General features: G+C 45.1%; 1 protein-coding gene across 1 annotated transcript in view; it reads right to left on the reverse strand.

Annotated features, from left to right (window-relative positions):
- Window positions 1–408: 408 nt before the first annotated feature.
- LOC141107729 (uncharacterized) overlaps window positions 409–13,689 on the reverse strand; it is a 47,131-nt gene continuing 33,850 nt past the window's right edge. The window contains exons 4-5 of the mRNA XM_073598654.1: window positions 3,547–3,671; window positions 409–3,477 (exon numbers count right to left, since the gene is read on the reverse strand). Coding sequence (XP_073454755.1) covers window positions 3,186–3,477; window positions 3,547–3,671 — 417 coding nt within the window. The 3' untranslated portion in view covers window positions 409–3,185. The remainder of the gene's footprint in view (window positions 3,478–3,546; window positions 3,672–13,689) is intronic.

The raw sequence follows: 13,689 nt of genomic DNA on the forward strand, positions 1-13,689 counted from the left end.
GTATATATATATATATATATATATATATATATATATATATATATATATATATATATATATATATATATATATATATTGTATATATAATTTTTATAGTTGCCCCCCCCCCCTACTTTTGTCCCTGTCCCCCCATGTGCCCTCCCTAAATATGAAAGCTGGAGATGCCACTGGGCAGTGCCCAAATTCTATTGCTTAACTGCAGCAGAGAAATGTGAAATTCTTGCCCGTACTATGCTAACAGGGGAGCCTGGATTACAGGATTGGCCTGGAACAGAATAACACATCTTTGGACAGATCATATATAGATTTTTTAACAATGTTATTTTCTGCTGCCTGTTATTTAATTCATATGAGACTTTTTCCACCAAGATCCTGTGGCTTATAGTTACAACTCCATCATCTCATATGTTCATTACAAAATTAAGTTTATTGAGCAAATATTGTTCTTAACAATCACGTAGGCTTTTATAACTCCCATTGTAACACACACATTTATACAGTACTGTCAAATAAAGGATACATAAATATGAAACAGATCCTTTTCCCCACAATGGTTACATAATCACCTCAAAAACAAGTCATTAGGCATCACGAAACTTTCAAAAATCACAAGTTTCTCACTAATACACAATAGAGGTACAGTCTGATGTTAACATAGCAAGCTCTGTTCTATACAGAGAGGGCTATAATAACATTAGATATATGCATATGTGTAGAGGTGCATTTTTTAGACCACTGATGTTTCAGCAAAGTTCCGCTTAAAGTGGAGCTCCACCCAAAAGGGGAAGCTCCACTTATTTGCCATCTCTCTCCCTCCGCTGACACATTTGGCACCTTTCGGGGAGGGGGGGGGGAGCGGGTACCTGATTTTGACAGGTACCTGCTCCGACTTCCGGCTGACTTCGCAGCAGCAAACTCATCTGGAAGTTCAACCCCCTCCTCCTTCCTCCGACACTGGGCAATTCACAAAGCGATTTGCGCATGCACAGTAGGTAACCTGCTGTAAAGCCTCAAGGCGGAGGCAGCAGCACCTGAGAGCCGATTGAAAAATTGGCTTGGGTGAAGACACCACTGGATTCGTGGACAGGTAAGTGTCCTAATATTAAAAGTCAACAGCTAAAGTATTTAATTTTTTTGAAGGAGCCTGGAGCTCCACTTTAAGCACACCACAGGGCTGTCAGGTAGGCTGTATGGGGTTCTGTGATTTCTTACAGCAGCCCTGATGGCAGTGCATTAAAAAGAAGACTTGGTCAATGGTTGTGTACCCTATCCACTCCAGATTCTAAATTGTAAAAAAACATTGGAAAAGCATATCAATAATGCATGTCATAAAGGAAACATACTGTATGTTGACGCATGACAATGCAAATGTCCAACGCTACAAAAAAAGACCTCTATGCACACGCACAGATCTAAATGGAACATCAATATTTTCTGAGGTAATGATCAGGAACAGATGAGCAGATCAGAGTTTTGACTTTACTCTGACCTTCTACTCAGAATTCTTGAACATATTGAAGCCAAAGACAGACAGAGTTTTAGACTTGATCTTTATGCCCTCTAGTGGGCCTTCTGCTTAATGTTCACTAATACTTGTAAACAGATGATTTTTTTTTACTTCCTTTCTCTTTTATTAATGATCTCTATACATTTTTTTAATTCTACCTTCATGTATTTTTGTAGGCCTGATAAAGGAGGATTTTAAGCCCCCAAGACACATCGGCTGCCTTTTGCCGTCCTGTTGTAACTTGTGATACTAATAAAGAACTTTGAACTCTTGAGACGACTGTTGCTCCTTTCGGTATATCTCTGCATGAATTTATCAATTTAGGTGACCCCCTACTTATCTTGGGGGTTCCACGCTTTGTAGGGAGCTGATGAATCCAAGCCACTAGGCTCAATTAAAGACTAATTTGGACAGTTTGAAGATATGAATCCAGCAGCTCACCTACACTACCCCTCAGACTAACATTTTTTGAGCAGAATCACCAAAAATTTGTTTATTACGTGACCGAATAACTTAGCCCATTTAGGCCATAACACAAAATAGAAATTTTGACTAAAGCGGTGTGTGAGCAAAGCACAAGTTTGCTTTAAGACTTTTGACTTTCCTGCTGCTAGATACCTTGTGGAAGCAATACAAAGATGCAGATATGATATGTCTGCATAATTTACAAGGTACAGAGTAATAGGAATGGCTGAGACTAATAAGGGCTCGTTGCAAAGAGCTGGGCTTGCTGTGCTGACAATTTAATTAATGGGTCAGTCCCCCCAAAAATTATATTTTAGCTATGCGTAAAAGCTGGAGGGCTGAGACAACCCCTGGCTTCTCATATGTTTTGGAGATCTCCTTGTCATAATTCTTGACCACTTAGAAATTTTGGGGTGTTCTTCTCCATCTTTGCATGTTTTAGAACCATCTTTGAACTCTAATAGGGGTTATGGAACCCTCATAATGGCCATTGCAGGTGTGCAACCCCAAACACAAAGGTGTCACCACTAGAGTTCCCAAGAGATATATAAAATGGATAGGTGGTTTAACTCTCCAACATCTACCAAAACTTGCAACATTAGTTCTGGTGGACTTTTTATTTCAGGAATGTTTCTGATCTCTACTTAGCCCAATCTCTATGTAAGCTATTTTGCTGAAAAGGTCACATGGGGATTTTCTAAAATTCTTTAACATGTCTGCTATTGGCTCTTCACACCAGGTGCATTGAGCTACTTTGATTAGCTAGCATTAGAACCTTTGATCAATTGTTGTTTTTAGCATCACATGCTCATCGCTGATAGTTTTATGAGGTTTGGAAAGGCTGCTTGTAGTGGGTTTTGTTTAACCATTAGGATTAAAGTTGAATTATTTTAGTGATTCAAATAGGTGTTAGGGGTTCAGGTAGAAAGAAGGTGTTTTAGAGTTAGGGACATCTTTCAGGTTGATTAAATCTTGAAAGAAACAGTTCTGTTTTCAGAAATGTTATTAACTTATTTTTGCTTCACATTAAAAAATCAATAATTAATCCACCAAGGTAAGTTGTTATGGCCTAGAACAAATATTTACCTCTGTAAAAAAAAATAAATACATATTTTCCAGGGATGTGAAGCAGTTTTCCCACTGTCCTTTGACCAATATCAGGTTCCAAGAAGAACAATGTAGTCTTACTTTGGGGGTTACAAACAGAAATCGCTTAAAAGGCAAATCCACCGAAATCAAAAGCATTGTAATCCTGGTCCATACCCTCAAAATCCACATCATACTGGCCACCCTCTGCATCTGCTGAGGGGTGATACCCTAACTCCCGAAAATCCGGAGAAGCAGGTTCAACAACACGGGTCCCATGACTTGAGGTGACCATGTATCCCAGGGTTGGTCCAGCTGCAGCTCCACCCATAAGCACACATGCTGTCTTCACACCCCAGTGCAGCTGGGAGCCATGGCGGAGGCAGTGAGGGGGGCACTTCCCTTTACAGTGAGCTGCTCTACCTGTAAGAAGCAACAGGAGTTAATGAGAGCTGCTATAAAAAAGAGACTCACAGTAAAGGAATCACCTACCTTCCTTCTCTTGAGTTCTATCCTTACTTTGACTGGAAACATCACTAAAACAGCATCTTCGGATGGGTGATGTATGGTGGAGCATGCAGCTGGTTGGAGAGAGTGGAGGCTGATACAGACTCTAGAAGAAAGTTTAAAGGTTTGTCATCTTCAGAAAGAGAGTAACTAGTAAAAGAAGTAACTATTAGTATGGTAAAATTCCTGTAGAACAGTGACAATGCTATTTGTATGTAAAAAAAATTAAAACTGAAGCGCCACACCACTGCTACGAGGTCCAGATCCATTTTTTTCTGCGTTAAAAGTCAGGGGTACAATCCAAAAAGCAGCCAACATATTTTGGGGGGCCAAGATCACCCCCTTCATTAGGGCTAGAAAGAACATAAGAAGATCTCCATATCACTCTGATATCAATACAGTATCCCCTTCCACTGGGTCATAATTAAAACCTAATAGTCAATAGTAATAGTCAATACTTTTTTATTTAGGTTTTAATGATGACCCCGAGGAAGGGATTGTCAGGGCTGGGCTCAGCCCTTCTTTCTCAAAGCTGGCCGCTCAGCTGTCAGCTAATTGTCAGCTCCTATCTCTCCACAGTGACCTGTTGATGATATCCTGCTCGTCAATCCTGCTTACTTAAGCCGTCCAGTCCAGATGATCTCTGCCTTCGCCTTGGTCACATCTGTAGACTTACCTGGCTCCAGATCCTGCTTGCTTTTCTACTACGCTCTTCTCTGGCTCCCTGACATTTTGGCTTTTCTGACTATCCGTTCCGGTTCCTGAACTCTGGCTATGTTTTGACTACGTTTACTCTGTTTACCTTTGTTTATTATTATTAAACAAGTGTGATTTAACTGTACTTCTGTCTCGGTCTGATACATGGTTTCTGACAGTAGGCGAAGGCCATGAATTCAGAAGATGCAGTCAATCCACTTGTTGGTAATATTTTTTTTGAGATTGGATGAGCAGGATCACCGCATGGATCAGTTTGCCATGGCTTTACAAGCACTCCTGAGTCGCACAGCCCACCTGGAATCTCTCACTGTGGCTGCTCCGGTACAACCTGTGTTGCAGGCCGTCCCTGCTGCTGCTGCAGCCTCTGTGCAGGCACCCGTCTCGAATATTACCTCTATAAGAGGTATGTCTGGTTCCGCTCCGAGGGTTTCTCAACTAGGTTGAGATATACTTTGAGATGCTGCTCCAGGCATTTCCCACGGACAGAAGTAGATTAGGTTTGGTGATATCTTTGCTTTCTGAGAGAGCCTTGGCCTGGGCAAACCCTCTATGGGAGACGCAAAAACCTGTTGTCTTGAGTTACCCTGAGTTTGTGGCTTCTTTTAAAAGGGTATTTGACGTTCCCGCACGCTCCGCTTCTGCTGCCAAGTGCCCCATGTCCATCAAACAGAGTACAAGAACTGTTGCCGATTACGCCATTGAATTCCGTACTCTGACAGCACAGGTTGCTTGGAACAATGAGGCCCTCGTGGCTGCTTTTTCTCATGGTCTCTCAGATACCATCAAGGATGTTATAGCAGCCTGAGATATACCCACTGAGCTGGAGAAGTTGATCACGTTTGCCATCTTCATTGACTCCAGACTCCCTTTTAAGGAGTGCTTGTGGAAGCCTCCTGTACATTGGTCTCCGAACTTTGCAGTCCCACCCTTGCCTCACTCACCTCCCATGCCTCCTGGTACCGAGTCTATAAAGATGAACCCATGCACTTGGGCTTCATGCGTCTCTCTGTGGATGAGAGAACCCTTAGGAGGGAGAGATTGTGCCTTTATTGTGGCCAGGCAGGTCACTATTTGAAGTCTTTTCCTAACAGTCCAGGGAATGCTCGAACCTTGAGGTCCTGTTACGGACAGACCTTAGGTGGCGTTGTTTCGTCCCCAGTTATCCAGAAGGATAAGCCCCTGGTTTCGGTTACCCTTTCTTGGTCTGAGTCATCCGTTGAGATACAGGCTCTAATCGACTCTGGGGCTGCAGGCCTGTCCATTGATGCTGCCTTTGTATCGAAGCACTTGAATCTGCTGCAGGTGCGTGACACTATACTTGCCATTGAGGCTCATAATGGGAGACCTCTACAGCCTTCCCATGTGACTCATGAGACTGTTCCATTGTCCATGGCCGTAGGGGCTCTTCACCATGAGATAATCCAATTCCAAGTTATTTCCTCACCTAAGTTTCTGCTGGTTATTGGTTATCCTTGGTTACAGTAGCACAACACCTCTTTTGATTGGCTCCGTGTTGAGGTTCTCTCCTGGTTGCCACAATGCAGTAAGACATGCTTCCAGAAGGTAGCCAAGGTCCTGTGCACCTCTTTTTTTTTTTTTTTTTTTATTCCATATTTTTATTAGAGTTTTAAAGAGTACATTGTACAATTAAACATTGTACGTCGTGCAACGACGTCTGTATAACAATCATATATATGAACTTCTATCCACATACAGGGATCTAGTAGAAACATGTATATACGAATGTAAGTAATAATCGTGTCATTTCGTATAATGCTAACAGTAAGAAAACTCTGAGAGGTCGTATTCGGTCCACTTCACAAGTGTGTCACCCCATGTGGGACCTTTAGTGGCACAGGAGCGAAGCGGACCCTTTTGTAGTGGACACGAAAGTTCCAAACAGTGGAAAAAGAAAAAAAAAAACTTTTCAGTTACAAAGGTAACATAACATTCCTAAGGAGTGATAGGTATTGCTCGGTCAAGAAGGGGGGTCAGAATAACCGTTCTTTTGTGCGCAGGGTGCGCAGTTTCTAGTCCAGTCGGTCCAAGGTTGCCATGCTTTGCGTATTTTAGTGGCTTGCCCAGATATTGTGGCTGTGGTGGTCTCGTAACTGTAGTGTAGTGATACCAAGTCTGTGATTTGAGTAAGCGTCAGATGTGTGTCAGATTTCCAGTGTCTAGTTATATTGAGTCTGGCTGCCATGAGGATGTGGGTGATTGTGAATTGGAGGGGGTGAGGAAAGTCCTCAATAGTGAGGTTGAGGATCGCTAGGGCCGGTGTTGGAGGGGTCGTGATTTGAGTGATGGTCGAGATTAAGTGGAAGGTGTCTTCCCAATATTTGCGGAGTTCGGTGCACGACCAGAAGACATGCAGTAGGTCGCTTGTGGAAGATTTACATCTCCAGCAAGTATTAGGGATTTGAGGGTTAAAAGATGTTATGCGGGCAGGGGTCAGATACCATCTTAGTGTAATCTTCTGTGTGAGTTCCCATAGGGCCGTGCATTTGGTGGATTTGTAAATAGTCTTGAGGGCTTGTTGCCATTGTGTGTCTGTAAAATTTGTGGCAAGGTCTTTTTCCCAGGTGTGGTGGGGTGGCATTTTGGTAAAGGTACGTTTTTGGTGAAGGTTGTTATAAAAATATGAGATCCCTTTGATTTTTATGTCGGGGTTGGTGAGGTATTCCCAAGTCTTGGGGTGTATATTATAGATGGGGAGTGGTATAGTTTGCAGGCAGTGGCGTATACGGAGGTAAGTGAAGTATTCGGATGCGGGTATGGCGTATGTGGTTTGTAGTTGAGGAAATGATTTGATGTGGTTTTCTTGTATTATGTCTTGTATGTAATTTATACCTTTAAGGATCCAAGGTGAGAGTGAGATTTCTGGCATTAGATGGAGTAAGGATTGTATGGGGATGTGGGATTGTGGTGTGGTGGGAGAATATTGCATTTGGGATGCCGCTTTTTTCCATGCCTGTGCTGAGGCTTTCACGGTGGGAGATAGGGATTTTGGGATTGGAGCGCCTAGGGGAATGCTTAGCAGCCATGTTTTCAGGTTTGGTCTAATGAGTGAAGATTGTTCAATGTGGCCCCATAGAGTGGACGGGGATGGGTGAAACCAGCAGGGTAGTTGGGCCAGAATAGCCGCCAGGTGGTAGTCTTCAAAGTCTATTGAGCTCGAGCCCCCTACCAGTCTGTGTTTGATCAGTTTTGTGTGGGCACATCTGGGTCTTTTTCCTTTCCAGAGGAATTTATTAAACAGCGTCTGGAGGGATCTGAAGAATGTGGTGGGCAGGGGAATAGGTAGGGTTCGAAAGTAGTAGAGTATTTGAGGAAGGCAGATCATTTTAAAGGCCGCAAGGCGACCTGTCCAGGAGAGTTCGTGTTTCGCTATGTTTTGTGTGGTCGCTTGAATGTTTTGGAGGAGTGGCAGATAGTTACATGTATAGAGTTTTTTAGTCGTTCTCGGTAATTGTATGCCTAGATATGATATGTCAGAGTCTGCCCAAGCGAATGAATATTGTGTTTGTAGGAGGTTTCTTATAGTAGCGTCCACCTTGATGTCTAGTATGAAGGATTTAGTCGTATTGATTTTATAATATGATACTGAGCTAAACCAATTCAGCATCTTTTGTACTTCTGCCAGGGAAACAGTCGGGTTGGTGAGGTTGAGGATAACATCATCCGCAAACAGGCTAATTTTGTGGTGATGAGGGCCAATCCTTATGCCCGAGATGGCGGTATTAGAGCGGATATGTTCTGCTAGGGGTTCCATGATCATGTTGAATATGAGGGGGGATAGGGGGCAACCTTGGCGGGTGCCGTTTGTAATTGGGAATGGTCGGGATAGCATGCCTTCCGTGTAAACCTGAGCTTCGGGGTTGGAATATAAAGCCATAATGGCTCCGAAAATTTGGCCTTGAAATCCAAACTTCCGGAGGACCGACGCTAGGTAGGACCAGTGAACCCTATCGAACGCCTTCTCTGCATCCAGGGAAAGGAGCAGAGAAGGCGTTCCGGTGGACTCAGCGTGGTGAATAAGATTAATCATCCTCCTGGTGGCATCTGAGGCTTGTCTGCCTTTTGTGAATCCTGTTTGGTCTTGGTTTATAATTGTGGGCATAATTTTGAGTAATCTCGTCGCTATAGTTTTGGCGTATAGTTTGAGGTCGAGGTTGAGTAAGGAGATGGGACGGAAGTTTTGGGGGACATTCGACTGTTTCCCTGGTTTCGGTATCGTGATAACTAACGCTTTTAAATATTCTGGCGAAAAGGTAGAAGAGGAGGCAGCATGATTGAAAAGGTCACTAAGATGTGGGATCAGCTGTGAATAAAATTGTTTGTAGTATTCCCCGGTTATTCCGTCGGGGCCTGGTGCCTTCCCGCTGGGGAGGGAGTCTATGGTTTTTTTAATTTCTTGGTCTGTGAATGGGGCATTTAAGGAGGTCAGTTGTTTCTCAGTCAGTTTGGGTAGATTTAGTTTACAGAGGAAGTGATCTATTTCGACCTGGGAGGGTTGTGGGGTATGGGGGTCCTGTTTCAGGTTGTAGAGGTCTTCATAGTATGTGCTGAAGGCATCAGCTATGTCTTGGGGGTTGCTTAAGGGGGTGTGGGTATGGGGGTGCATGAGTTGGGTTATTTTAGTTTTGGTACGTCTACCTTTTAGTCGTTGGGAGAGTTTCTTGCCAGCTTTGTTGGAGGTGGAGTATGTAGACGCTTTGATTTTCCTGTGAAGGAATTCGTAGGAGTGGAGGAGTAGGGTTCTAAGTTCCTGTCTGAGGTTTAGTAGTTGGTTGGCCTGTGGGTCTTGGGGGTCTTTTTTGAGCCTGTCCTCTAGGGTCGCTATCTGGGCTGTCAGTTTGTCTATCTGCTGCGTCCTCTTCCTCTTATGCTGAGAGCCAAGTTTAATTAACATTCCCCGCATAAATGCTTTGTGAGCGCTCCACACCACGGCAGGGTCGGGAACCGAGCCTTTGTTCAAGGAGAAGAATTCAGTGATGTGTTTTGATATTTCTGGGGCGTATGTGTCGTTTTGTATAATATAGTTGTTAGCACGCCAGAGAAACGTATTTTGTTGTAAATTGGTGTCCTGTATTGTAATAGATATGGGGGCATGGTCCGACCATGTCGTGGTGTGGATCTGAGAATCAGATATTTTTTGTAAAATACATTTGTCAGAAAGGAACAGGTCTATTCTTGAATACGAGCGGTGTCTAGGTGAAAAAAAAGTAAAGTCACGTTCAGATCCGTGGTGGCATCTCCAGACATCGTATAGGTCCTGGGAGGTGATGAATTTCTTTAAAGGAGAGTCACGGCGTTTTGTCGGTGAGGTGGAGTCCATCAAGACGTCTGGGACTAGATTGAAGTCGCCACAGATGATCTGGTGGCCTTTTTGGATGGTGTTGGCAGAGCGAAGAACTTTGTGGAGGAATCTCATTTGGTGTGAATTCGGGGCGTATATATTGATTAAGGTATAGGTTACTTTGTTGATTGTGCAGATTATGATAAGAAACCGACCTTCTGGGTCTGATAATGAATCAAGGATTTGGAAATCTAAAGTGTTCCGAAATGCTATCATGACCCCTCTTGATTTAGTGGGGTGTGTGGCATGGAAGATGTGTGGATATTGGTGATTGTTGCATAAGGGTGTATTGGAGTGCAGCAGGTGGGTTTCCTGAATACATAGCACGTCGCTGTGGAGAGCCGAGGCGGTTTTCCACAGTGAGTGACGTTTGGCAGGATGGTTTAGCCCGTTGGCGTTCAAGGAGAGAATGGTGATTGGCATCTTGCGGTGTAAGTTGTGCACAACACTTACGGTTAGATGTTGATGGGTAGGTCCGGAGGTACCTGGCGTTGGGATTCAGCAGCTGGGTAGTAGAAGTACGAGACTTGAGGGTAGATTGTAGCGGTAGTAGGCTGGTAGTGGAGGTAGTTGCAGGAGGATCCTGGGTCAAGGGAATAGTGATAACTTCGTGGCAGTCTGGACGGCTGATAAAAGATAGGACTAGAATACTGCGAATAGAGCAATGTGTTAGAATGCAGTAATAATAATAAAAAAAGGAGAAAAAAAGTCAATGGTAGAACAGTAACTTGTATAGTATAATACAGGTGGTGTGGCTTGTCAAAATGATCCAGTAGTGGGAAGTTCGGTTTAGTTGTTGGAGGTGGTGCTTCTAGTGGTAGAAGGATCTCTAGAGGGGGTGAAGAACACCGTATGAACCTCTATGAGGGGGTACAGAGAGTTAGTGATACCGGGAGGAGAAGGCAAGAGAATCAGGTTGCCAGCGCTCAGGGGAGCCATAATGGGTGTTAGCGGCCAAGTGTAGTAGTGATGTGTACACCTTCAGTTGGGATTGCGGTTTTGCGAGTTGCGGGACGTATTGGGTCCTCTGTCTGAAGGAGGTGGTTTAGATAACTCGGGGATTATCCGCCAAGAGTGGAGAAGCTTTAGGCCCTTTTCTAGATCCCCAATGGCGTGCGTTTGGCCATTGTGTACAATAAGGATGGTTGCGGGGTAGCGCCATTTGTATTGTAGCTTGTGGTTTTGCAGGCTTTTGGTTATCGGGTTAAGATGTCTTCTCGATTTGGAGGGTGTACTTGGACAAGTCGGGAAAGAGTTGGATGCCAGTATAGGGAGCGGGCAAGGGTGATTTAGCTCTGAGCCCCATGAGGAGTTTCTCTTTAATGTGGTAGAAGTGGACCCTCATTAGGATGTCTCTGGGGACCGAGGTTGCTAGGTGGGCAGGCTTGGCAATTCTGTGAATCCTATCTATGATTACATCACGCGGAGACGCTTCAGGAATCACAATATGGATCAGTTCTTTTGCGTATCTCGGCAGGTCCGCGGGGAGTATGGTTTCGGGGACACCCCTCAACTTTATGTTGTTCCTGCGGGACCTGTCTTCTAAGTCGGCCAGCTTGGCCCGCATCCATGCCTGTTCTTCTTTGACTGTGTCATAGGCGTCAATGACTTCAGTAACTGTGGATGTGCATGCCTGAATCCCTCTCTCATTGTTAGTCACCCTGTCATCTAGTAAGTGAATATTAGAGGTGATTCTGTGGAACATGGATGAGAGGTCCGTCATGAGGGAGGTCTGGAGGGAGATCAGCATGTCTTTCAGTGTGGTATCCATGACTGGCTGCCCTGATGTAGGGAAGGATGCCATAGAGGAGTTCAGGGCCTGGTCTAAGGAGAAGGGAGTAGGAGCCTGGGCCTCAATTTGCTGGTGCTGTGACCGGTGCGGCGGCGTATCTAGCCGCATTTTAGCTTTGGCTGGGCTGCTGGGGAGGGGGTCACCCTCCAGAGTCTGGGATGGGTCAGGTACAGTACCTTGATCCGTGTAGTCATCTGTGGAGGCATCCGGGAGGTCCGTGTAAGGTCCGCGTGGCGCGGCCTGGTCGGCGCCATCTTGGATATCCCAGCCCGCCGGCTTATAGGCAAATTTGGTCAGTTTCTGGGGCCTGTGGTCGGTAAATCTCTTTCTGGATGCCTGCATCGTCGTCTCCTGAAGGTGAGGAGTGAGGATGGGTGTGGATGGCGTCGTTGTTGCAGCCGATTACGCTGGATTGTGTCCCCTGGCTGGCGAGCTGTGAGCTTAAGCGTCCATCTTCCTCTCCGGCTGGCCACGCCCCTCCTGTGCACCTCTTCACTCTCTTCCCTGCCAGAGGAGTACCGCGATTTTAGCGATGTCTTTGACAAAGGTCAAGCCGGTAGTTTGTCTCCACACCGGTCGTATGATTGCGCAATTTACCTTCAACCTGGTGCCACACCCCCTCGTGGCCGGGTTTACCCTTTGTCGGTCTTGGAGGATAAGGCCATGGAGGAGTATTTTTCAGACGCACTGTCTCAAGGTTTCAGATGCAAAGCCTCATCTCCTGCTGGTGCTGGTTTCTTCTTTGTGAAGAAGAAGAGTGGTGAACCGAGACCTTGTATTGATTATAGGGGTCTCAATCATTTCACAATTAAGAATGCTTATCCGATTCCGCTGACTACGGAGTTATTTGACCGCCTCAAGAGAGCAGCGGTTTTCACAAAGCTTGATTTGAGAGGGGCATACAATCTCACGAGGATTAAGGAGGGCGACGTGTGGAAAACTGCGTTTAATACCAGAACAGGTCATTATAAGTACCTCACAATGCCTTTTGGCCTTTGTAATGCCCCAGCAGTTTTCCAGGAATTTCCTAACGATGACCTCCGAGATTTAGTGCAGTTATGTGTGGTGGTTTATCTCGATGATAGCCTCATATTTTCCAAGTCCCTGGAGAGCCACCACGCAGATGTCTGTCGTGTGCTTCAGAAACTAAGAGAGAACAATCTCTATTGTAAATTGGAGAAATGCGAATTCCATCATGAACAGGTTAAATTCCTGGCTTATGTCATTTCCACTGCTGGTTTTTCGATGGACCCAGAGAAATTTTCAGCAGTCCTACAGTGGCCCCGACCCGTGGATTTACATCCTGGGCTTTGCCAACTATTATCGGAAGTTTATTCGTAACTTCTTGTCTCTAGTCAAGCCCCTGACTGATATGACCAGAAAGGCCTGTAACCCAGAGAGTTGGTCTCTGAAGTCCATTAAGACCTTTGAGAGTCTCATGGCTGCCTTTGTTTCTGCTCCTGTGTTGGCACATCCTGATCCTACGTTACCTTTTATCCTTGGGGTTGATGCTTCTGAGACTGGTGTTGGCACCCTTTTGTGTTAACGTCCTACCTCTGAGAGCGCTTGGCATCCTTGTGGCTACTTTTCCAAGAAATTGTCACTTGCGGAGTGCAAATACGAGATTGGTGACAGAGTGTGTTAGCGATCATTTTAGCCCTGAAAGAATGGAGACATCTCCTTGAAGGTACCACTGTGCTGGTTCTCATTCTTACTGACCATAAGAATCTCACATTCTTGTCTGAGGCTAAATGCCTTTCTCCCAGAAGGGCACGATGGGCTCTTTTCTTGTCTAATTTCAATTACATTGTCTCATTCTTACCCAGTACTAAGAATATAGGGGGCTGACGCTTTGTCACGACAATTTTCCTCCACTGCCAAGATGGAGTCAGTTCCTGTGATTCCTCCTGATCGTATTCTGGCTACGGTTCGCACCAGTCTCACTTCTCCTTTGGGTGACAAAATTCACTCAGGTCCATGCTCCTCCTGAGAAACCTTGTGACCGCTGCTTTGTTCCAGAGAGTCTCCGTTCTGCCATGCTCCTGCTTACTATTCTCTCAAAGCTGCTGGCCACCCTAGGAAGAATCAACTCTTTTGGGCCATTTCCCAACAATTCAGGTGGCCTAGTCTACTTGCTGATGTAACCGCCTTCGTAGTTGCCTGTTCCGTGTGTGCTCAGAGTAAGACTCCACGACATCTTCCAGTGGGCCTCCTACAACCCATACCTAATGGAGAGGGGCCCTGGACCCACTTGTC

This window comes from Aquarana catesbeiana, linkage group LG09, assembly GCF_042186555.1.
Source record: "Aquarana catesbeiana isolate 2022-GZ linkage group LG09, ASM4218655v1, whole genome shotgun sequence".
Classification (NCBI taxonomy): Eukaryota; Metazoa; Chordata; class Amphibia; order Anura; family Ranidae; genus Aquarana; species Aquarana catesbeiana.